General features: G+C 46.4%; 1 protein-coding gene across 1 annotated transcript in view; it reads left to right on the top strand.

Moving 5' to 3' along the window:
- Positions 1–14603, top strand: part of ONECUT2 (one cut homeobox 2) — a 51833-nt gene extending 37230 nt beyond the window's left edge. The window contains exon 3 of the mRNA XM_040264215.1: positions 10208–14603. Within this exon, the coding sequence (XP_040120149.1) occupies positions 10208–10494 (287 nt within the window). The 3' untranslated portion in view covers positions 10495–14603. The remainder of the gene's footprint in view (positions 1–10207) is intronic.
- Positions 14604–24213: the final 9610 nt, after the last annotated feature.

The following is a 24213-nucleotide window of genomic DNA, read 5'->3' as shown; positions in this document are numbered from 1 at the left end:
AATCTATTTCTCACTTCCACTGTATAATCATAAGGGATTTGAGTTAGGTCATACCTGAATGGTCTAGCGGTTTTCCCTACTTTCTTCAATTTGAGTCTGAATTTGGTAATAAGGAGTTCATGATCTGAGCCACAGTCAGCTCCTGGTTTTGTTTTTGTTGACAGTATAGAGCTTCTCCATCTTTGGCTGCAAAGAATATAATCAATCTGATTTCAGTGTTGACCATCTGGTGATGTCCATGTGTAGAGTCTTCTCTTGTGTTGTTGGAAGAGGGTGTTTGCTATGACCAGTGCATTTTCTTGGCAAAACTCTATTAGTATTCATCCCCGTTTTACAGATGAGGAAACGGAGGCTCCAAGTCACGCAGCTGATAAATGGCCAACGTAAAATTGGCGACCAGGTCTTGGACTTCAGGCCGAGGTTTCTTTTCACCCTGTATTTGACTCACCACCTGGGTAGGAAGGCGACAGTTGTTCTTCTCTTCCTTATCAGCTCTGTGTAGCCACAGGGATGCCACCTGCCACAGAACCACAGAACTGGTGGGTCAGCTGAGCAGTTCTGCTGTTCAAGGCCACATTCCTGGGCAGACCCAGGCTGGCCTGGGCTTGTCACGTGGCATCTAGCACTCTGGGAGCGTGAACAAGTCATCTGGCTTCTGGAGGCCTGGCTGTCCCTTCTGCTGGCCAGAGTGAATCTCCAGACCAGCCTGGATCCAGGAAGAGCAGACTGCCTCCATCTCGTGCCGGGAGGCCCTGCAGAGTGGCAGCAGGAGGCTGGGATGGTGGCAGGGGAAGAACAGGGGGCAGTTTTTCAGTCCGTCTGTCTTTGTCCCACTGCAGGGCTGCCTTGCTTCCCCCGGGGCCTGTCCCTGCTTCCTAGAAGCCTCAGTTGCCCTGCTCCCGCCTTGCCACGCCTGCCTTCAGAGCTGTTTCTTGTTTGTACCCAGACTGTTGTGCAGGATGACTTTGAAGCAGGATTTCAATGGCCCTCTTCCCAGGGGGAAGGGATGCAGTCAGTCTGGCAGGGGTTAAGCCTTCCACTGACCTGATTAAGCTGAGGCAGGCTGCCTTCAGCATCAGCCAGCCAGCGGGGCAGAAACCACATCAAGAAGGAGTCTCCTCTGCTTGCATCTGAGGCCAGTGTGTCTTCTGGGTACCACGTGGGGGCAAGGGGTGGCTCTCCACTGCCCATCCTTGCTTGAGTGTCTCCAGGCATCATGTCACGCTGGTGGGGCCACAGTTCCTCTGCTCTGTGGGTGCACGGCCCCCTCACCACCACCCCTGCCAGCCCAGGCTTCTCAAGGACCTCTCTTTGGTTTGTGTGTTTGTGGTTTCCAGGGAAGAGGGTTGGAAGGAAAGGTCTACCTCTGCAGGACTCCCAGGCCAGCTGGTTGACATGGAGATGATGCTGGGCAGTGAGGGGGGAGGGGAGTGCAGCCTGGAGGAGGGGGCACAGGGGCAGGAGGGGAGGCCGAGCTGGAAAGGGCTGCTGGGTTCCTGGAGGTCTGGAATGGGCCAGAAAGCTCATGAGAAGAAGCCAGCACGTGGGGAGGAAGCAGGAAAGATGGGAGTTTCAAATGGAGGATGGAGAATTGGGAGATTGGGATTGACATACCCACACTGTAGATACTACACATCAAACAGATAACTAATGAGAACAAAAGCCTTATAGCACAGGGGGCTCTACCCAGTCTCTGTGGTGACTGAAAGGGAAAGAAGTCCGAAACGGAGGGGATTTCCGGACACACACACACACACACATATATACACACACACACATTGCAACCCTTGGACTGTAGCCCACCAGGCTCCTCAGTCCATGGGATTTTTCAGACAAGAATACTGGAGTGGGTTGCCATTTCCTCCTCCAGGGGATCTTCCTGACTCAGGGATCAAACCTGCATCTCCTATGTCTGCTGCATTGCAGGTGGATTCTTAACCCCCTGAGCCGTCAGGGAAGCCCTTAGATACTACATATAAAATGGATAACTAATGAGAACAAGCCTTATAGCACAGGGAACTCTATTCAGTCTCTGTGATGACTGAATGGGAAGAAGTCCAAAAGGGAGGGGATTTTTTTTGGATGCACGTGCACACACACACACACGTATATGCACACACACGATTCACTTTGCTGTACAGTAGAAACAACATTTAAAACAACTCTAATAAAAATTAATTTTTAAAAAAGAGAAAAAAATAAAAAATCTAAAAGATGGGAGCTAAGAGCACCAGCATTGGGAGGCTGATGTTTCCAGATCCCAGAGACCGCGTCATACACACATTGACCCCACTAATAAGCCTGATGCCTGCTCAGACCGCCTTCACCAGCAGACAGTTACTGACCCCTGCGAGGTGGGCCAAAGGGTTAACGAGACTGAGGCTTCTAGATTGGAAGGAGACATCCCAATTCCATTTCCCACTAAGGAAGGTAGGGTAAGCTTCCCCCCAAGAGAGGCACCTGCCTACCATGGGACTCGAGAGGTGGAAGGGACTGTGTGTGGTAACAGCTTGCAGGGAATGGCTGATGGCGTCCTTAATTCTTCGGACCCCTTGAGAAGTCACGGAGAAAGACCGCGTTTGCATTTGTTTTGGGAAGATACGAAAGAGGGCACCAGGCGGAGGGAGAGGAAGGCGGAAGGCACATCCGTCAGGAGGACGGCCAGACGGTGTTTCGGTCCGGTCCCGGGGAGGGGAGGGAGGCGCAGCGGCCACGCGCCGGCCACCCGGCTGCTGAGCAGACTCAGGCGGGGCGGGACCTGCCCTGCCCGCGGCCGTGTCAGCTTTCTTCCCCCTCTCCCCCACCGTCCTGGCCGCAAGAAAAGCAAACCTACAGCGTCTTTTTGTTTCAAGTCGTAGGCCTGTGATTCATTTCCGAGAAACATTTTCCTTTCTGCCAACTGGGGCGATTAGGCCGGAGTCCGGAGTCCGCGGGACCCTCCCGGTGCTCAGGATTCTGCAGCGGATTGTGGGACGGGTTCTCCAGAAACAGACCGGAGCCTGTCCCGCCCTTTTTCTCAGCAGGGACCTGCATTCTTGGGGCAGAATCCCCGTGGCGTGGGGCCGGGTCGGGGGAGCGGGTCTCAGTTCCAAAGCGAGCAGAACTGACAGAGCAGGGCCACTGCTGGGCCCCTCGGGACTGAGAGCAGCGGGGAAGGGGCTTCCGGGCCTACCTGTCAGCCCCGACGCTCATTTTGTCGTTCAGGTGCTAGGTCGTGTCCGAGTCTTTGCGACCCCGTGGACTGCAGCCCACCAGGCTTCCCTGTCCATCACCATCTCCCGGAGCTTGCTCAAACCCATGTCCATTGAGTCGGTGGTGCCATCCAACCGCCTCACCCTCTGTGGTCCCCTTCTCCCGCCTCCAGTCTTTCCTGGAATCCGGGTCTTTTCAAATGAGTCGGCTCCTCGGGTCAGGCACCCTGAACAAGTCACTGAACTTTCTCACTCACGGCATGCAAATATCAGAGGCCTCTGTCCCAGGAAGGAAAATCAGTGATGGGTGAGAATAAGCCTTTTCCGTCAGAGGAACGACATGGTCCCTGCCCTTTGTGGCCGGCGGGGGAGGTGGCGGGGGAGGGGAGCGGGGCCCCGATGCGCCCCATTTGTCTCAGCCTCCTGCATGTTTTTCTCGAGTCTCTGATGCTGTCCTTCACCCTGCACCGCCTCCCTTTGAATCTGCTCCTGATGGAATGACTTCTGGCTGTACAGCCTTGCCATGTGCCTGGCTGCCCATGTGCAAGTGTTTGACGGCGCTGTGGCCAGGTGCCCTGGGTGCCAGAGGACAGCTGAGCCCCTGAGGATACCCAGGAGTGGCCTGGTCCCGCTAGGGGACGCAGGGAGAAAGGGCCAGTCGTAGAAGTTCTCTGGCTCCTGGTGTAGGAAGATCTGCTCCAGGGAAGTGGCATGGGCTTGGAGATGAACTTTGTCAGGTTCTGCCCCTCCAAAGCGTGGCCACCAGCGAACAGGTGAATGGGCATCTCATGGATCTCGGAGGGCTTGAGCCTCAAACCAGCGCTTCCCTTCTTATTTCACCCTGCGAGCCCGGTGGTCTGAAACACTTGTCCACTTGTCTTAGGCAGTAGCTGTCACCTCTGTTGGTGAACACAGATGCCTCCATCTCTATAATCTGCTGGTCCCAGGTTGTGGGCCACAAAAGACAGGTAGTGTTATCCATCTGAGCTGATACTGTTCCTGCCCCAGAAGGGGAGAAAAAGCTCTGTAGCCCCAATAGGCAGCCTCACTGCACGCAAATGACTTCTTGTCTTTGTCATAGACATAAGCTCTCAAACTTCCATGACCCACTTGGGGACCACTTCCCAAGAGAGGAAGGAAGATGGGGAATGGCTGGGGGATGACTCCCTCCTCCCATCCAGCAACACAGAGACACACACACACACACATGGCCCCGTGGCACGCCCTCTCATGCAGGTTTGTTATCAGGCGGTTTCCCCACACCAATGTTTACTCAGAATCTTCCAGACGTGGGTTTGGCACCCATGTCCCGGGAGGCTGGGGTGGGAACAGCAATCTGGGAAGAGGGAGGAGAAGAAGCAGACCCCAGCGCCAACAGGAGCCCAAGCTAACCTCCCACCCTCCGGGAGCAGAGCTTACCTCGAGTGGGAGGAGCTCAGCTCATCCACACTGCTGATGAGTACCGTCTGTTGGGTTTCCAGCACATGTTCCTGGGCTGTCGGGAGTTACTTGGCATTTCCCAAGCTGTTGTGAGATGGGTATTTGACTGTACCACGCAATGTTCTCACATCAAAACCACTGACACTCCTAACTGTGCCTCTGTACATAGCTGACTTTACATCTTGTCTGAGAAATTCTGAGGTTCCTGCCTTCATGCCAACTCCCAGACGTCGTTTGATCTGTCTGCTTTTTCTTAGACTTGCAAAGCAGACGTTTGCCCTCTTTTTGTACCTTCCTTCAGCTCCTGACCAACTGCTTTTGTAGGCATCATGGGGTGGCAGCTGCCAAGTGTCAGGACTCTGGGCATGTTACATATTTGCTGCCTCATTCTTTGGGGCTTTTGGACTTGCCGTGCATTGTCAGACCACAGGCTGAAGCTTTGCGTTTGTTGGTATCAGATCGGTTGGCTTTGGGAAGCTCTTGGGAAGGAATACACAGGATGTGTTGATCTGTTCTTTCTCTGCAGGCTGCTGAACGTTAAACTTCTAACATTTTGTCTCTTAACTCATATATGGATATATCTTCAAATATAATCTGACAGGCCAACTTGGACCAGCATCAGCACTGCCTAAGTACCCTCTTAAAAGTGCAAATACACCCCACACCAGTCAGAATGACCACCATTAAAAAGTCTATTAATACAAGTAGTAAATGCTATTGCGGGTGTGAGAAAAAGGGAACCCCACCACACTGTTGGTGGGGATGTAAATTAGTGCATCTATGATGGAGAACAGTATAGAGGTTCCTTAAAAAACTAAAAATAGAGTTACCATATGACCGTGCAATCCCACTCCTGGGCACATACCCAGAGGAAACCGTACTTTGAAAAGATAGATGCATCTCCAGTGCTCACAGCAACACAGCTAACTAACCACAGCCGGGACGCGGAAACGACGCGAGTGTCCATCAGCAGATTAATGGATGAAGATGTGAGACGCGCGTGCGCGTGTGTGCGTGTGTGTGCCACACATGATGTGCATTTACACACACAGTGGAATGCTCCTCAGCCATAAGAAAGAACAAAATAATGTCATTTGCAGCAACATGGAGGACCTAGAGATTATCATATTAAGTGAAGAAAGTCAGAGAAATATAAATATTTGATATTACTTATATGTGGAATCTAAAAATCGATACAGGTGAACTTATTTACAAACAAAAATACATTCACGGATACAGAAAACAAACTTATGGTTACCAAAGGGGTTAACAGGGAATGGGAAAGGAGAGTTAAGTTAGGAGTTTGGGATTAACATATACACACTGCTTTATATAAAATAAAGAACAGGGACCTACTGGACAGCATAGGGAACTATATCTAGTATCTTGTAGCCTATAATGGAAAAATCTGAAAAAGAATATGTGTGTGTGTGTATGTGTATAACTGAATCACTTTTCTGTATACCTAAAACTGGCACAACATAGTAAATTAACTACACTTCAGTTTCTTAATGGGTTTTTTTAAGGCACCAATAAAGCATTATCTGAAGAATAATCAATAGTGGTATGAAGGCTGAAGACTGTGTGATTAACCCAAAGAGAATGAATTGACTGAGGGTCTCAGCCGATGTTGGTAGAATATATGTGGCCAGATCTTGTTATCAGGCGGTTTCCCCACACCACTGTTTACTCAGAATCTTCCAGACGTGGGCTTGGCACCCATGTCCCGGGAGGCTGGGGTGGGAACAGCAGTCTGGGAACCTGAATTGGCTGTGGGGTCAAGCACACAGGCTCTCCTGTCTCAGAAGCACCCTCAGAGGTTTGTGAAAGCACAGATTCCAGAACCCTACCCCACACAGTGAGAGTCAGGATTTCTGGGGACAGACCCCCAGGGCTGCCCTGCAGATAGATCCTATTTAAGGGGTCAGGGGCGTGAGTGCCACCTCTGTGGAGGATGAAGGTGGGGAGGCAAGGGCTGGACGCCTGCCCTGGGCCTGCAGCCAGCCTGGAATGTGACCTTAGCTCAGTCACTTACACCCTCAAGTCTCCACTTCATTTTAAAGAAAGACTAATTCTTCCACTTACCTGCCTTGGGATTCCTGGGGTAATCCAGCCAGAGGGAAGGTGGCATGCGCACACTTTGCCTCACGGAAGCCTCTACAGAGATGAGCACCTTCTTTCCGTTATGCTGATGAGGAAGACGGGCACTGGGAGGTTACGTCATTTACCAAGATGCCAAGTCTTGGAGGTGAAGGAGCCCAGATTAGAATCCAGCTGTTGGGTTCTGGAACATTCCATTCCATCCGGGTGCTCCTCTGAGACTCTAGCAGCCAGACAGATCCTTGTTCCCCTTCATGGGTCACAGCCTTGTCGTGTTTTGCGTGACTCAGTGAAGCTCTGAGCCATACCACGTAGGGCCACCCAACCCGAGCGGGTCACAGTGGCGAGTTCTGACAGAACGTGGTCCGCTGGAGGAGGGAATGCCAACCACTCCGGTATTCTTGTCGCAAGAACCCCGTGAGGAGTGTGAAAAAGCAAAAAGACACGACACTGGAAGGGGAGCCCCTCAGGTTGGCAGGTGTCCAGCATGCTGCTGGGGAAGAGCGGAGGCCACCTCCTCACAGCTCCAGAGAGAAGGAAGCGGCGGGGCCAAAGCGGAAGTGACGTCGTGGAGGTGTGTCTGATGGTGAAAGTCAAGGCGGATGCTGTAAAGAACAGTATTGCACAGGAACCTGGAACATTAGGTTCGTGAATCAAGGAAGACTGGACGTGGTCAAGCAGGAGCAGGATATGGACCCGCCGCATCATCTGGGAGCTCATTAGAAATGCAGGCTGTTGGGCCCCACCCAGGTTGACCGCCTCAGATCCTGTGTTTGAGGGAGCTTTCCAGATAATCCCTGAGCAATTAAGCTTTGTTGTTTTAGTATCTTTTATTTAGGCTGTGCTGGGTCTTCATTGCTGCAGGCAGGCTTTCTGTAGTTGTGGCGAACAGGGGCTGCTCTCTAGTTGCGACGTGCAGGCTTCTCACTGAGGTGGCGTCTCTTGGTGTGGAGCACAGGCTCTGGGGCATGTGGGCTTCTAGCTGGGGCACACAGGTTTAGTTGCCTTGTAGCATATGGAAGCTTCTGGACCAAGGATCGAACCCATGTCCCCTGCATTGGCAGGTGGGTTCTTAACCACTGGACCACCGGGGAAGTCCCTACTCTGAACTTTAGAAACATGATTGTGGAGGATTGCACTAGAGAGAGCAGGTTTACCAATGCGGTTAAGGTAAATACCCAAAATCCAGCAAAAGTGTGACTTCCCAGGGATAATCAAAGAAGAAATCTTAACTGGGAATTTCCTATGGGAGAAGAGTAACTGTAAGCTGTTTCAGCCCTTTCTGAGTTCCCATTGCAGGGCAAGTGCCCTTTATCTGAGAGAATCCAAGCTTTCCAAGAGACTGAGGGTTTTGGAGTGAAACAGATTGTTTCTTATAGGTGTGTATATGTGGGCTTCCCCGGTGGCTCAGCTAGTGAAGAATCCGCCTGCAACGCAGGAGACCTGAGTTCCATCTCTGGGTGGGGAACATCCTCTGGAGAAGGGAAAGGCTACCCACTCCAGGATTTTGGCCTGGAGAATTCCATGGACTGTGTATCCATGGAGTCACAGAGTCACAACTGAGTGCCTTTCACTTTCATATATGTGTTGTGTTTAATTTTCAAAGGTAACACGATTACTTGTGGCAGTAAGAGAAGGAAAAGTCAGGAGGAGAGGGTTTAGCAGAGCTGACGTCGCCCAACAGTTTTACAGAGGGCTCTCCTGCCCTTGCCCTTTTTCACAGCTTCCCACCTGTTTCAGGAGTGATCCCGTTATGGCTGATGGCATCCAAAAGGGAGGCTGGCCAGTTGAATCGGGGGGAGTTCAGCTTCCAGAATATCTTTCCTGTGAGTGTTGGTCCTCAGATTAAATCCTAAGACCCAGCTGTTTAAAGGATGTTCCCCTGATACTCACCCCGCAGCAGCCCCGCTACAGCTCATTCTCCTTGCAGAATACAGAGAGAAAAATGGCCTGACCCAAAGCTCAGAAGCAAGACTCACAAATCAGGGCTTTGAGAAGTCTGAAAAGGCTTCCAGACAGTACTCCAGACAGGTCGCCTTTGGGGAACATCAGAAGAGTACAAGGAGAGCTCAGCTGGGGCCAAAATGTCCAGTAGCAGTTGATTGAGGGAAGGATGCTCCCAGCTAGACTTCTGCTCCCTGCTCACCTTTCCTGGATTAGCTGTGTCTGTTGTTGTTCAGTTGCTAAGTTGTGTCCGACTCTTGGCGACCCCATGGACTGCACACCAGGCTTCCCTGTTCTTCACTACCTCCCAGAGTTTGCTCAAACTCACCTCCATTGAGCCAGTGATGCCATCTAATCTAACCATCTCATCCTCTGCCACCCTCTTCAGCTTCTGCCGTCAGTGTTTCCCAGCATCAGTCTTTTCCAATGAGTCGGCTCTTGAGGCTACACAAAAACCTTGGATGAGCTGAGGTTTCCATCCAGTGATTTTAGCTCATGTTCTTGTGTTTAAATCTGTGACTTGTCTGCACTGTACTAGCCCTTAGAGGTTACTTTTCTGGGACCCACTCTGTGAAATGTGCACATTCCTGAAAGAGTCAAGACACCACTTGTCCTCAGTATCCCAAGCATTCAGTTATGTCCGCGGTTCCAAAAAGAGCCAGTCGAGAGAGTCACACAGACCTGATGCCCGCCTTCCAGGAAGGTGTAGGGTAAGCGGAGGCAGTGACGCATATTAAAGCGTGCTGGCAGCCCAGGTGTGGAGACCTCTGCTGAATCAGACCCTGTCCATCTACTTATTCCCCTGTCTAGGGCTCTAATCCCCTGTAAATATGGGTTCTTCTGCCAACCTCAGCCCTGGTCTTCACGTACTAGCTTCACCTCAGACCAACCAAATTACAGCTGGTTAGACCAACTTTTTCATGGACTTCCCCTCCGTTTGATTTTTTTTTTTTTTTTTCAGTTTTTTCAAAAGCCTAGAGGAAGGGGATTTGGGGTTGGGATGATGCCATCGCTCCTTTCATTCTGTTCACAACTTTTTGAGTCACATGGGTGGAAGGTTTGATTTTGAGAAATGACGCCACTTTTAAGTTTTGACTCCAGAAAGTCGTCGTGGCTCAGCTCTCAGCAGTTCTAGAGGGAGACTATGAAAGAGGAACCGGGCAACCAGGCTTCCCCCAGGGGAAGGGGTCCTTTTCTTCAGAATACCTGATTTCACAGATGAAGAGTTTTAAGGGGGTGAGGGTGGGCGGTTGGGGGTGAAAGAGAAAGCAACAGGCATTTGGTTCAAAACCCCGGGTGTGTAGAACAGCTCTGTTCTTTTCTCCTCCCCCCGTCCCCCCACTAACAGATGTCTTCCATCACGCAGAGCTGAACTGGGAAGGCTGGTTACTGACAGCCAGGCAATTTGCAGAATAAAGTTTAATGGTCTACATCCCCTCTGCGAGTCCCCTGTTCTCTCAGTGCATCAGCTCGGGGGGAGGGCCAGGTCTCAGCCTCACCCTGACTCTCTGCTCCTTCTCTCCCGCTTCCAGCGTGCAAACGTAAAGAGCAAGAGCCCAACAAGGACAGGAACAATTCCCAGAAGAAATCCCGCCTCGTGTTCACCGACCTCCAACGCCGAACGCTCTTCGCCATCTTCAAGGAGAACAAGCGCCCGTCCAAAGAGATGCAAATCACCATCTCCCAGCAGCTGGGCCTGGAGCTCACAACCGTCAGCAACTTCTTCATGAACGCCCGGCGCCGCAGCCTGGAGAAGTGGCAGGACGACCTGAGCGCGGGCGGCGCCTCGTCCACCTCCGGCACTTGCACCAAAGCGTGATGGAAGGACTCTCAGCTGGGCACAAGTCGCCTCCCGACGAGGACAACTGATACCCAAAGAAAACGCAGAGGAAAGAGACACCGGATTCTTAGCTGGGGCCCTTCACTGGTGATTTGAAAGCACAATTCTCTTGAAACTTTTCTATTCTAGCTGTAATCATAGGCCAGGTGTTTTTTGTTCGTTTGTTTTTAATGGCTATGGAGTCCACGTGCAAGCTGAAAATTAATCTCTTTGAACTGGACATTGTCCTCTGAGCGAGCGTGCTAAGCACCCCAGGAACCCAAATGGGGCCTTCCTAGAGCAAGTCAATTCCAGCCTAGTGTCAGCCAATCAGGATTGTTTAGAATGTCAGCATCCCAGTTTGGGTCCTGTCAGCCTCTTGCAGTCAGCGTTCCGTGAGTTAATAGTAGGACTCCAGCTTGTATAAGGACTGTTGAGTTTGGGTTCCCAAGATGCTACAGTAAGAGAAGAATCTAGCAACGAGAATGACCTCATTTGCTTTCCAAGTGCTTAGCTTCATCAAACCGTAGTTCACCAATGTTCACAGCCATAACATAAAAAAACATCCGAATGACAATTACTGAGCACAAGTTTTAAATATGGAAGTTTAAAAAAAAAAAATCCAAGGACCTGTTTTTTCCCAACTCAGGCATCATTTTCATTGAATGGTTTAGAAAGCTTTAAGTTGATCCAGTTTACAGTTTTCTTTTCCTTACCTCCTGGAAATCTCACGTGGTCTTGGATCCATCAAAAAATAAAACAAACCAAGTCAGTTCACTTGAGCGCCAAGTATCAAGCACAACGAAGATAAATAAACAAGTGAGGGAGGTTCTGGATTCACTGCATCTGGATTTTCAAGACACCAATTGGGAAGTCAAGAGGGAATCACTCGGAATATGGCTTCAAGCACATTTTGCAGTTTGCTACAAGTTCTGTTTGTACCTAATGAAAACGCACACTCAGGAGGCCAATTTAACTCTTACGGTATACGGAGCAAATGCAGCATTTTAAAAGATCTAGATTTTTTTAGATCGTAAATGTATCCTTCTTGGTTACCCATCATCACCTGGTTCCTCCTATTATGCATTATGACCACCACATAATACATTCTCACGCTTTCAGATTTGGGTTATTCCCTTGTCCATCCCATCCATAGGGACGTTTTCAGTGTTTCCTAGCAAGGAAAAAAAAGAATTCAAACCACCAAACATGTTACTCATAACCATCATCTAGTCCTGAATCTCTTTCATTATTGAATCATCCTAGCAGAACAGCTGAATAAATCTGGAGAAAAACACAGCACACCAAAGAAGCAGAATACTGCAAACCAAAGACATTTATTACTTGCCATTTTCTAGCCTGAAAAAAATACTGTGATTACTTTTAGAAGTCAGAAAACCTGTGCAACTCCAAATGGCTTTCAGCGCTCGCATTTGGCTCATCCCTGGGCCGAGGGGACCGGCTATGCCAAGGGTGTTAGCCAAGCCACCGAGCTTTCTGGTTCCTGGCTGTCACCTTCCCACAGCAAGTGGAGGAGGGCTCACAGGACCCCAGGAGATTGCGACAGTCATCATGTGCATATTTACCAGTGAATGGCCCCAGGTGGGCACCACAGGGGTGTTCAAAGCAAGCCAAACGCTGCAATGATGCTTTACAGACACTTGAGACTGACTTTTTTTATGAGTTACTTAATCGAAACCAAAGAAACTTTTTCTGCACCTACTTCTGCAACAAACAAAACTGTCCCATTGAAATGAATAAAGAAAAACGGACGTCCATGAAAATCCACCACCACCAAGATGGAAGCACGCCAGAAAGGAAAAAAAAAAAAAACAAACAGAAAAAACATCGAGACACACTGTGTTTGAACAGACCTCTTGGGACATTTTTTGGAAGCAGATTTTTAAAAAGGGTTTGAGACAGGAAGAGAAATAAGGAAGAGCCTCCGTGGCCGCTGCTCCATCCGCCGACTCACGTGGTAATCTTAAAGGTGAAGATTGTCTTTAATTTGTGCCTATGCAGTTTTTCAAAAGAACACGGAACAGAGCAACAGAAACCTCAACAGCTACAATACCAAAGATGAGGATTTCTCACACCTTTGTTTCAGTTCATTATCCCCTCTTGCCTGGCTTAAATACTAATAGCGCCATTGATCTGTGTGTAAAGGTAATCAATTTCGTTTCTGAGCAACGAGAGGAAAGGGTCATTTATTTTATTTTATTGTTTCCCTATCATTTTGTTTTATGGCTTTCCAGCCAACATGGAATCTCTCAGAAGATTCCATGGAACTCCACTTTAAGATGCTGGGGTACTGAGCAGTTCTCTCTGTTCAGCAGAGCGTGGGGAATCATACTGTCCCTTGAATGTTCTTTGCTTAACCCTCCCATACTCTTGATTCCTTCTGTGTTCAGAGTCTCATCATCAAGGGAGGGAAGGAGAGTGAGGGTCAGGAGTAGGGGTCTTGGGGACGCATCCTTTCCCGAGCCACAGAACCAAAGAATTTATAGAGGAATTGACAAGCCTCATCTTCATGTGATTGCTACATCCTAACAGGGCTTCATTTGGGGGTGGGGGGAGACATGTAAAAATGATTGTCAGTTTCTACTTTTCTATTAGCTTTTTAAAAAATCAGCTGTAAAGTTGCATTTCTAAAGAAAGAGATATATATAATATATGAATACATATATAGATTCAACTTGACGTTGGTGATAACCCAAAGTTATTGCTGTTCAAATTCATGTCTTGTTTTTGTCAAGTGCTTCATCACTTAAGTACTCAGTTCAGAGCTTTGCTCATTTCTCATGCCATCCCAGAGTGTGGATGATTTAGAGTATTCTGATTTCTGTGAAAATTCCTGGGAAAGGTTGAAAGTCAAGTTCGAGCATTTCAACATTTTAACGTGTTGATAAATGGGTCCATGGGACAAATGAGTGTTATTTGTATTTTGAGTCATCTCTGTTCTCTGTCTCAGCCATGATCAGGGTGGTGAGTGATGTCCATCCACCATGGCCGGGGAGGCAGGTATTCGTCTTCTCTAACTGCTGGGGAAGCTCAGTGGTCTGTTCCCACCAGTTACAGAGATGAGGCCAGCCCAGACCCGTCTTCTCCAGGAGCCCTGTCCCGTCAGGGTGTTCGAGATGCCCCTCAATGAGTAGATCCACCAAAGGGACTTCTTGCAGAAGTCCAGCTCCTGCTGCAGCGGGTTCATCGGGTTTCCTCAGGGTGGTAATGACCAATTTGTTTAGACAAGCCCGTGTGCAGCCACGGCTGGCACTGGGGTGAGGCAGCGGTGTTGGGAGGTAGGGGTGTCTCAGACCTGGAGAACAAACACAAGGCAAGGAGTAGGGAGGATCCCCAATTCTTGCTTAGAAGACCTGTTGTCTGTGGTGCCAGCTCCTTGCCCCGTCCACGTCGGTCTCCCTTTGCAGAGGCAGCAGCCTGGAGCCACGAAAAGAAAGTGACTTTCCGTGGCTTTATAATTCATCCTACCCGGGGATGTTCCTTGACTTTGCCCTGTGTCGCTTTGTCTCTTGCTCATTCTCCATGTCTCCTTTGTCAAATGACCAAGAAAAGAGCATATTTCAGCAGGGGAGTGCTCCTATTGGGTTGATAAAAGCGAATTTCAGCTTGGGCATTTCTTAATGAAACTTTGTGACTCATGGCCAATGGAAATGCTTGTTCTTCCCGAGACTGGGCTGAGGAGCAAAGCCTGCTTGATTTGATTAGTGATTCTTTGGCATGCCAGGCTCAGCATTTGGGTCTCTGGTGTCCTCTGAAGATGTCTACACTGAAAGAGGCTGCCTTCGTGGCCTGAGATTTCAACCCTGGTCCAACCAACTGTAGACACATACACCCTCAGTGTTCCTGGGGACCAGAGGGAGATGTCATAATGTAAAAAAAAGGCAAGAACTTCCCTCCGGGGTTTTGATAAATGTCTCATAGCAAATAATGCCATACCAGAGAGAAGTGCTTGCTTCTGAAAAATTACTTACGTACATATATAAATACATGTGTGTATCTATATATTTGTGTATTGAAAAGTTAAGTCCTACAGAATTTCAATTTGTTAAAAATGTGAAAGAAAGAAAAAAAAAACCCTGCAAACTGAATTATAATGGAATTTGACCCACTATGTCTTTCCTCAAGCATTTGAAAACTTATTTTAGGTTAACAATTTTAGAAAAAAAAAAAAACTCTTTGGACTTAGTTGTAGTTTAGCATCCATTTCCTCAATCCAAGAAAAATTCCAGGCATTAGCAATGAAAAGGGCAGGGCAGAGTGAAGGGACAATTCCAAACCAAATTCACATTCTTGACACAATGGAAGTCCTAAAGCCATTGGCTGGAAAATTCTTTATTTCTTTAGGGAAATAGGCTTGCCTCCGTTTTTGTTTTCAATTTGATTTTTGTCCTGAGGATGTAGTTCTTTCATTCCAGGAAACTTTTATTTTAAAAAGAGCCAATATATTTCTTTTTAAAAAAAAAAGAAAAGAGCAACAACAATAAAAACTCATCCACAATATTTAAAGGCCTTTCCAAAATGTAAAATAGCATATAGGTTGTAATACTTAACAGTACAGGTGGGAATAAGGCAGGTAGCCTGACTTTTGGGAGAAATCACCTCTGCAGGGTCTCTTTTCCTGAGGGCTCCTGTGGGCTCTGGAAATTCAAGCTCATTTTTATTTCTAGCTAAAATAAAATCAAAATTAGGAGTAAATCTGATACATACACACACACATTTTTGTCAAGTCAGACGATGTATTTCAGAGCCAAACATAAATGCCTTTTAGATTATCAACCATTTTTCTTTATGCTGGGTGTCCACCTATTCATGCTGATATATTGAAGTTGAACAGCTTTGTGAAAAATATGACTACCACCTAGGTGCAGGGGGACGCTTTCCCACTTTTGAAAGTGCTGGTAGAATTATAGAAGTGTCCGTTGACTACTGTTCCTGAAGCATTGTGACAGTATACCTTTGTGGTGAACTCTGATTTTCAGGAGGTTGTATAGTAGGAATAGGAATTTCTTAAAAATAGAAAAAGAGCAGGCTGGGTTCCAGTCTTATTGAAGAATAATGGAATATATTAGAAAGTAGAGAAAAAGATGATCCATGTGGTCAAGCAAGGTTGACCCCAAAGCCCAAACCCAAGTACTGTGACGGTAACTGTCACAATTCCTAACAAATCAGAGCTGATTTTTTGTTGTTGCTGCTGCCTAACCAGGAAGAGCAAGTGAAAGATGGTAGACAGAAAAGGGATACAGTTGGTTTGCCTATAACGTTCTGATGTTTACTTGTAAGACTGGAGAGCTTTTACACATTTAGCGAAGACCAAGTTGCCTCTAAAGCAACAGCAGATTCTAGTTTTCAAATAAGGCCACAAAATCCTTACTAAAAGAAGCAAGTGTACCAGAGTTCATTGTATAAATCTTATCTAGTTAATGACGTTGGCTTTAAATATGGCTGTCCCAATGCCTATTTTCTACCTATGATTTTTTTCTTTCCAAGGGCCAAGGGGAGGAAGGGTTGGTTTATTTGTTTTAGAAAGTCTCAGAATTGGTTATAAAATTGTTTTAATGTATTAAAATGACATAGAGACTACCTTAAGTAGGCCCTGAACTTACAGTTGAGGCTGATGGGCTGTTCCGTGAACCCCACGGGGACCAGAAGTCTTCCTTGTTCTCAGATACCAAAAAGGCTCTGACAGCCGGAGGCAAGTGAAAGCTGGAGCCTAAGCTTTCCTTACCGGTGTTGAGTTCGGTTGCCTGGAATTAACCAGTTCATTCCCTTTTAATGCAGGAAAAACACACATGGCTACAGATCTGTTCATTCCACGGAAGTCTTCCGCTCTGCTCTAGCCTTAGCAGAGGTATTTCCCACTGCATAAACCTTGGTAGATACATTTGCCTAATCCTTGTACCGTCTTCAGCTTGAGTGTATACAGATTTAGACGCCTCTTTCACCGTGTATTCTCATAGGCATCTTATAGCAACACCCATCACCTGTGAGTGTCCAGACTGCACAGACACTTCCATACGTCGGTACATACTATCTCCGTTATAATAAATACATGTTCAATGGTCGTTTCACATGTATGTGGTACTTCTACAGTGTACACTATTTTTATTATTTATTGTAACATTGAAAACCAAAGTGTAGGGGAAAAAAAACATCCCAGCATCTTCATCCCTACACTTGGAATTCCGCTCATTCGGTCACATCCAAGGTAAAATCAGCTTTCAAGAAACCTTGCATTTTATTTAATCATCTGTGTAAGAATGACGCACGTGCTTGATGACTTCGGTTGAATAGCTTTATTCTGGATCTTTCATTAACTAAAGCTAAATCCAAAGACCTGAAAAAAGAACACACACCCCAACAAAAAGGAAAAAGAAGGAAAAAGTAGCAAAGTATGAACTAATAAAGAAAAAGTGCGCTCTGGTTTCCAGGGTTGAGAAAATGGTGATGTGGTCTTGGGCGGGCTGTGTCAGCTAGAGGGAGGGACATGGTGATTTTTTTTTCATGCTTGTCACATTTAAATGGTCTTTTTGATCGTGAGAAAGTGCAGAGGTTATAATTTTCTGCTTTATTTTCATTTAGACTGTGGAAAGAGGCTATATGTTTTGTCCATTGAAAAATGAAGACGAAAGAAACCTTTTTTTTTTTCCCTGTTATCTCTTTGGGTTATAACCCAACAAGCTAAGTACCATTAATGTAATTAATTTATTTAAATTAGTTTTTAGCACACTGAATGTATAGGATTTTGATAATTTCTTAATCTTTCCTTACTCTGATTTTACTCTTTGTGCTTATTTATCAGAACCTAGACCAATGGTGCATCAGAGATGCGCGATCCCTTTTAGAATCCCCTTGAAGGTTTGCTTTATAAAGCAGAGAAATTCTGTTACAGACAGGGAAGAAATACAGGTTACAAAAAAAAATTGAGGTATTTTTCTTTCTTGAGTTAACTTTGAAAATAATTTAAGTAACAGTGATTAAATTATTTAAGTTCGCAGCCCCACCTGGTACCCAGCGAACTTCACCTTTTAATTATTGGGGCCCTCAGAGCCTTCATATTGTAACTTATTTATTTAACTTATTCAGCATCTGCAAAAGGTGCACGATATGGTTTATATTTTTTATTTAAAACAACAGAAAGCACTGCAGTTTGTTTGCTGTCAGACGGACAACAGAGCAAAGTTTGTGGACAAGCAATGACTATTCAACCCGAAACTGTGCATTCAGAAAACGCATGCTGAGACCCTGCTTCACCAGCCTGGATTTCGGGGCTTCTGTACAGAAACTGGAAAAATAAATTTTTTAAAAAATCAGAACAGCAAAAAGAAACCCTTACACTAGCTGCTTCCAAGAATGAACTCTGTGTGTGTGTAAAACAACAAACAAAAAAGGATAAAAAAAAAAGCAGAAAAAAGGAAAAACTTTCTATTTCTAGTGAGAACCAAAGAAGGCTACCTCACTGACTTTTTCCATTTGTAATTTTAATCGTGTTGATGACACCAAAGATACCAAAGATTTCTTTCTCTGTGCGGTCTGCATCTCGCTTGTGCTCTTTTATAATTTTAACTCTTCTCTCTGACGTATGGCACGTATGGCCACAGCTCAGATACCCCAAAGAAATAGTTAATCTATGCGACAGTGGCTGCTGATCAGGAAAGGGATGTTTTCTGTGTTTTTCTTCGTGTGTTCGCTGTCCCCTCCACATGTTCAGGACGCACGTTCAGATGTTGCCGTCACTGGATTCCTGAAATTCCGAATTGATGAAGAAGCCTGGTTGAAAGTGGCCTTTGGTCCCAGCCACGACCTCTGTTCCCTGCTTTGGAGCTGTCCCAGTTGAGATTTCCAGTTATAGGAAGCCTAATCATTGAACGGTAGAGCTGGGAGGGACCTTAAGAAGGTTTTAGTCCAGCCCCTGGAGGCCCAGAGGACTGAAATAGTTACCCAAGGCACGTAACTGACCCAGAGGCAAAGCCCAGTCAAGCCTTCTGGGCCACTACTGTATTCGTGGTGCGCCTCTGCCTGAGATGAGCCGGACGGTGGCAAGAGGAGGAGGGCTTGGAGCTTGTCATGAACATTTTTACCCGGTAGAAATAGGCACAGGTATTTTGGTATCTGTCTAGCTAGAATCTCAACATAAAGTCACATGAGATCAGTTGCTTGTAAAGGTGGTTAGCCTTGATTTATTAGAGCTCACAGAGGGGTTTTTGCCCTGGAAGTACACACTGTTCCATTGAGATCACTGTTGGACCTCCCGGTTCCAGAGTGTTGTAGAGATAAGCTTCTGATTCAGTGAGAAGAGAAAGTTCATTCTTGGTCTGTTGAGTTGAATTGTTATGCATATTTTTAGGTCAGTATTTGTCAGAGAAGGGGAATTCGATCACCATTTACACGCGTGACATTTATGCTGTTCAGCTTTTCCCTTTTCCTCTTGACACAATACATCGTTTCGAGGGTACCTCTGTACTTATGAGAGCAGTTTAAGCCTTGTATCATCAGATGCTGAAACATTACTCATTAGGAACAAAAGATGAACACACAATTTCAGAGGAGTCTATATACCAGTCTAGGAAACAAACGCTTAAAGTTACTTCTCTTTTCCCTTCTTACTCATGAAGTGAATTGGTCTTAAGTTTCTTTTGAGTCAATTAACTGATTAATTCACCACTAAGATTCAGTCACCAGAGTGATTTGTACATGAGCAAGGTGAAATCTTTCTCAACTGTTGACCAAATGAGTTTCAGACATATGTGAAGATCAGCCTCCAGTCTGGATGGTTGTTTATTGGATACTAGTATTTTGCATTTCAACTAACGTAGTTCTCTTTCAGCTTTTTAAATGACCGTTTACACAAAGAAGCTAAGGAGGGAAAAGACAAGTCAGCTCCTCCAGTCCATGCATCAGTGTGAGTATAGCTAGTAGAGGAAATTGGAAGCTACGCTGACAGACTTGAAGGAACACTCAGTTATCCCTTCCTGTAGTTTCCAAGCAGCATATTGACCCATGTGAATCTTCTTTCCGGTCCAAACAGGCTCCAAGCGCCATCTGCCCCTCCCCCCCCATACCAGGCAAAGGTGTAAGGCCTGACTTTCAGATAGCAAATTGCTTTGGTTTTCTTCCCAAATTCCTATTGGAAGTAGCATTCTCCGAATACCTAGGAGACAGGTGTTCTCCCAGACCAAGACGATCTGGTGGTTGAGCAGCGAAGTGCTCTGTAAGCCAACACCGCCTTCCCCAGCCTTCCCACCACCAAGCCCCTGGAAGAGGGAGTGCAGGGAGACGGATGGCAGCCTGAACACAGAAAACAGCCCCAGTTGGCAGACCCCTCCTCAGCAATTCCCCCCCTCAGCCTCATGCTTCACTTGCAAAGTGTGATGTAACCACGGGACGAGTGCCTTGCTTGAACCAAAGCAACGATTTAGCCAGTCTGGACTTCTCTGTGCTTTTTTTTAATCCTTCCTGTGAATACCTCAGCTTCCACTGGGCCTCCATACAGTAAATTGGTGGGCTTATTGTACTGTGGTGCTTTGCAATGCAACCCTGCAAACAACGAACGAGATTTGTACTAATACCAAAGGTTCTTTCTCTGTCTCTCCTCTGCCTCCCCTGTTCTTCTCCCTTTTCTAGTTCTTCACGGTTCCAAAGCTTTAATATGAACCTGGGCATGTTGGCAATGCAGACCGCGCAATTCCTTACCGAATTTTCTCAGATATACCTCATAGATAATAGTGTTTAGAGTAATGTTATTATAGCGTATGTAATAAATTATTCACTGTTTCTTTTGGTAACTGTGATTTAAAAAAAGAAAAAAGAAAAAAAAAGCTTTATACGTTTTAGGTTGTGCTTTTGTAATAGAAGAAAAGGTGAGCTTAAAAAAAAATGTATGTTTCCCCCCCCCTTTGAATTTTATTTATTCTGGATTGGGGAAAGTTGCAGAATGAGCCCAAAGTTTACAGTTTCATATTTTGCTGAAGAAACAATCTGTGTTCATTTGCTCTGTTGAAAAAAAAATTTATTATTTTCTACATTTGTGCTACTTGGTCTGAACAATTAATTGTTCTGTGTTAACAGTGTAGTATTATAATTAGCAACTGCCAATCAGTGCTATAATTTTATGCATGAGGCTAAAAATTTAGCAGTGTGATGCATTGTGGTCTTAAATAGCAACGTTTTTCGTTTTGAACTAGACCTTCCCCTTTGGTTCAATGGACTTTATTTATGCATGGGCGCCAAATTGTTTGTTAGCGGTTGTGGAACGGTTGTGTATACATTAAACTGTGAAAATGTACACAGTTCAGCCTCAGACAGTGGTAATATTGGTTTTATTGGGAGCTGTCTCACCTCGAAAATACCTTGACCTCTGTTGGGATTTCGAACCGAGTCAGACTAAATCGAGTTCACATGCAATGAGAAGTGTCATTCCAAGTTTGAGTTCGCCAACTCGCGTTCCCCAGTCAGATTCTCATAACCCAGCTATCTCACGCCATGAGAAAGGGGCTTGGGAACAAGCACTGAAAAACAGCTCTGCCTCTTAAGTTCCCACAAGAGAGTCCTTCTGACTTTCTGTTCCTGACCTCAGACACAACTGGCCACCTGTATGGAGGTGCAGATCGACCCAGGACTCGCCTCTCCTGGGTCTTTTGTTGGGGGCTGGCCACTTTGTGCTTGACTTCCTGGAAGAATACTAGAGTATTCTGTCAGGTCAGTTCAGATGGCGTCAGTATCATTCATTGTTCTCTGGGTTCTCTGTCCCTTTTCCTGGACAACTCCACCAGCTGTTCCAGTTTTGGGGGGGCAAAGATGGATGGCATTCCTCAAAGCTTCACCTGTGCACCCATATCGTGGATTTTCCTCCCTAGAGTGACAGATGAGTCTAGCTTACTCTTTTCTGCCCAACAATGTTGCATCTATCCTAAAGCGGGTATAAGAAGTTTTGAAAGCTAGTTTAGTAAAACCTTCTTTGTTTAAACTCCCTAATTATCTGAGGCCCCTATATATCTCAAAAAGTATTTTTCACATGCAGTGGATCGGGCAAACTCATTCTTTCTTATTTTGGGTCCTGAGGCCCATTCTCAAGTTTCATACCTATTCCCCCAATCAACATGCTTGACATAAAACCAAATCAGTTGCCAAGCACACTTTATTTTGCATAGGAGTGCAGCTTAGGAAACAGCAGTGGGAAGGCTGCAGCCCGCTCTGCAAAATGTTGGAAATCACCCACGGTAGCACATTCATATGACCGTGCATGAGAATATACTGAAAATGTGCTTTCATTAATAATGCCAAGAAACATTTTATTTGGCCTTATAAAGTAGATCATGATAATGAAAGCTTTGTAATAGATAGTCTTGATTTCTTCCCTTAATCTGCCAAAGACAGGAATGGATACAAGAATTTCAAGTCAATTTTTGTTAAGACCGTTTATGATTGTAATCGTGTTTAATCTTCCAGAAAGCTTTCTATGTTCTTCCGCCATAAAATCAAATGGATGTTTCAGTCAAGTTCTCCTCACCCTCACCAACCCACACACGAATCCTCTCAAAGCAGGTGTTGTAGAATCTACGAAGTTCAAATGTATTTTCAATCCAAAGTAAACAGAGGAGTGTCTGAGACATGAGTGTGCCCAACAGTTTTTATTATGAGAGACGCATGGTTCTGGCTTATTAACTAGGATTTGCCAAGAATACTTGTCTTATGAAACTCGAGGTATATTTTGTTATGCCATTTTATGTCCTTTTTTAAAAACAAAAACAAAAACTTTGTGGAAAGTGATATGTTGAATCAAGTGTAAGCTGAGTTTTCCAGACAACTGAAGTAGCTACATCGTGAATGTTATTTTGTTATTAAAGGGTTTTTACTCAATGCTTTGTGCCGGTGGGTGTCCTTTTCCTTGGAGACACAGAACTATGGAAGTGCCTCACCTGGGCCTGGGTTTCCCTCCTGCTCTCTTGGGAACACGTGGGCCTGGCCTGGGAAAGGAAGGTCATGGGCTGGAAGGTAGAGTTTGGCTCTAGGGCACGTGAACGTGAGTGTTGGTTGCTCAGTCGTGTCCGCTGCTCAGTCGTGTCCGCCTCTTTGCAACCCTGTGGACTGCAGCCCGCCAGGCTCCTCTGTCCATTGAATTCTCCAGGCCAGCATACTGGAGTGGGTTGCCATTTCCTCAAGATCTGCATAACTATCAGCTTTGCAGAGAGATGGGTCCAAACTTTCTCACCTCACTCTCTGGACCCCAACACTTCTCTGAGATCCCTTGGCCTTAAGCACATGCCGGCATGAAGGCAGACCCCGGTTCTTACAGGAAAGGCCAGGAAGACAAAGTAGCCATCCTGAATCCTCGGTCGCCCACCGGGCACTCACCTGTCCTCAGGCGGGGCTCCGCCAGCCAGGGTTGTTGGTGGCCCATCTGGTCGCCTTGACCTGTGCTATCACTGTGCTGCAGGGGGTCCAGGCCCCACATTGCAGCGGGGCTCATTTAAGTCAGAGCCCCTCACTCAGCCTTCCTCTGCACCCTGGTTTAACGAGTGCATCTGTAGATTTTACAATTATTTGGAGAACAAAGAAAGGTATGAATGGGTTTTCCTGTTGTTTTGTTTCCAGTTTATATTTTGTCTATCCCCAGTTCTTTGATCTGGAAAACACATGAGGGGAAAGGAGATGCCGACACCTCTCTGCCTGGCCCCTCTCTTGGGGGACCATGCATATTGCCCGTGTTACTGGTTTTTCTTAGAGGACAGGCTGAACCACAGCTATGGAGCCAACCAATAACATGGTCCATCAATGCCTACTTTAATCTCTGTTTGAAAGTCCTCTTCAAAAGTCTATACGATGTGGGGGCTTCCCCCATCTCCCTTACATGCATGCATGCTAAATCACGTCAATTGTGTCCAACTCTGTGCGACCCTGCGGACTATAGCCCACCAGGCTTCCTTGTCCATGGGATTCTCCAGGCAAGGATACTGGAGTGGGTTGCCATGACCTCCTCCAGGGGCTCTTCCCAACCCAGGGATCAAACCCACATCTCTTAAGTCTCCTGCCTTGGCAGGCAGATTCTTTACCACTGGTGCCACCTGGGAAGCCTCCATCTCCCTTCCTTTGATCCAATTTGGCATTTAGCTAAAGAATCCAATTATTATGTAGCAAAAATTTTTTCAGATTATGACAGGAAACCTGCTACCTGGACATCAGAGTTAACTCTTCAAAGACCATCCAGCTGTTGAACAGGTAGTCATACCATTATCAGATACTTCCTTGAAGCTAGAATATTATTTCCCTTCTTTACTATGTCTTTTTGTGTTACAGAAGTCTAAATGGGGCCAGCAAACTTCATACCATGAATGGTTATAATGTGCATGTTAATTCACTTCAGTCGTGTCCTACTCTTTGTGACCCTATGGACTGTAGCCCACCAGGCTTCTCAGTCCATGAGGTTCTCCAGGCAAGAATACTGGAGTGAGTTGCCATTTCCTCCTCCAGGGCATCTTCCCCACCCAGGGATCGAACCCACGTCTCTTACATCTCCTGCACTGGCAGGTGGGTTCTTTACCACTAGCGCCACCTGGGAAACCCACAAGAGGTTATAAGATACCTGGCAAATTGGAATTCGGGAAACAAGAAGATAACCTTCCCACTGACAAAATGATAAAGAAAGTCTGCGTTTGGCAGGCAGGAACTGAGGGGATACAGAATTAATCTTGGTGTTGGTTC

Source organism: Oryx dammah, unplaced genomic scaffold, assembly GCF_014754425.2.
Source record: "Oryx dammah isolate SB20612 unplaced genomic scaffold, SCBI_Odam_1.1 HiC_scaffold_22, whole genome shotgun sequence".
Taxonomy (NCBI): Eukaryota; Metazoa; Chordata; class Mammalia; order Artiodactyla; family Bovidae; genus Oryx; species Oryx dammah.
Note: the sequence above shows the minus strand (reverse complement) of the source record. Positions and strands in the feature narration are given on the sequence as shown.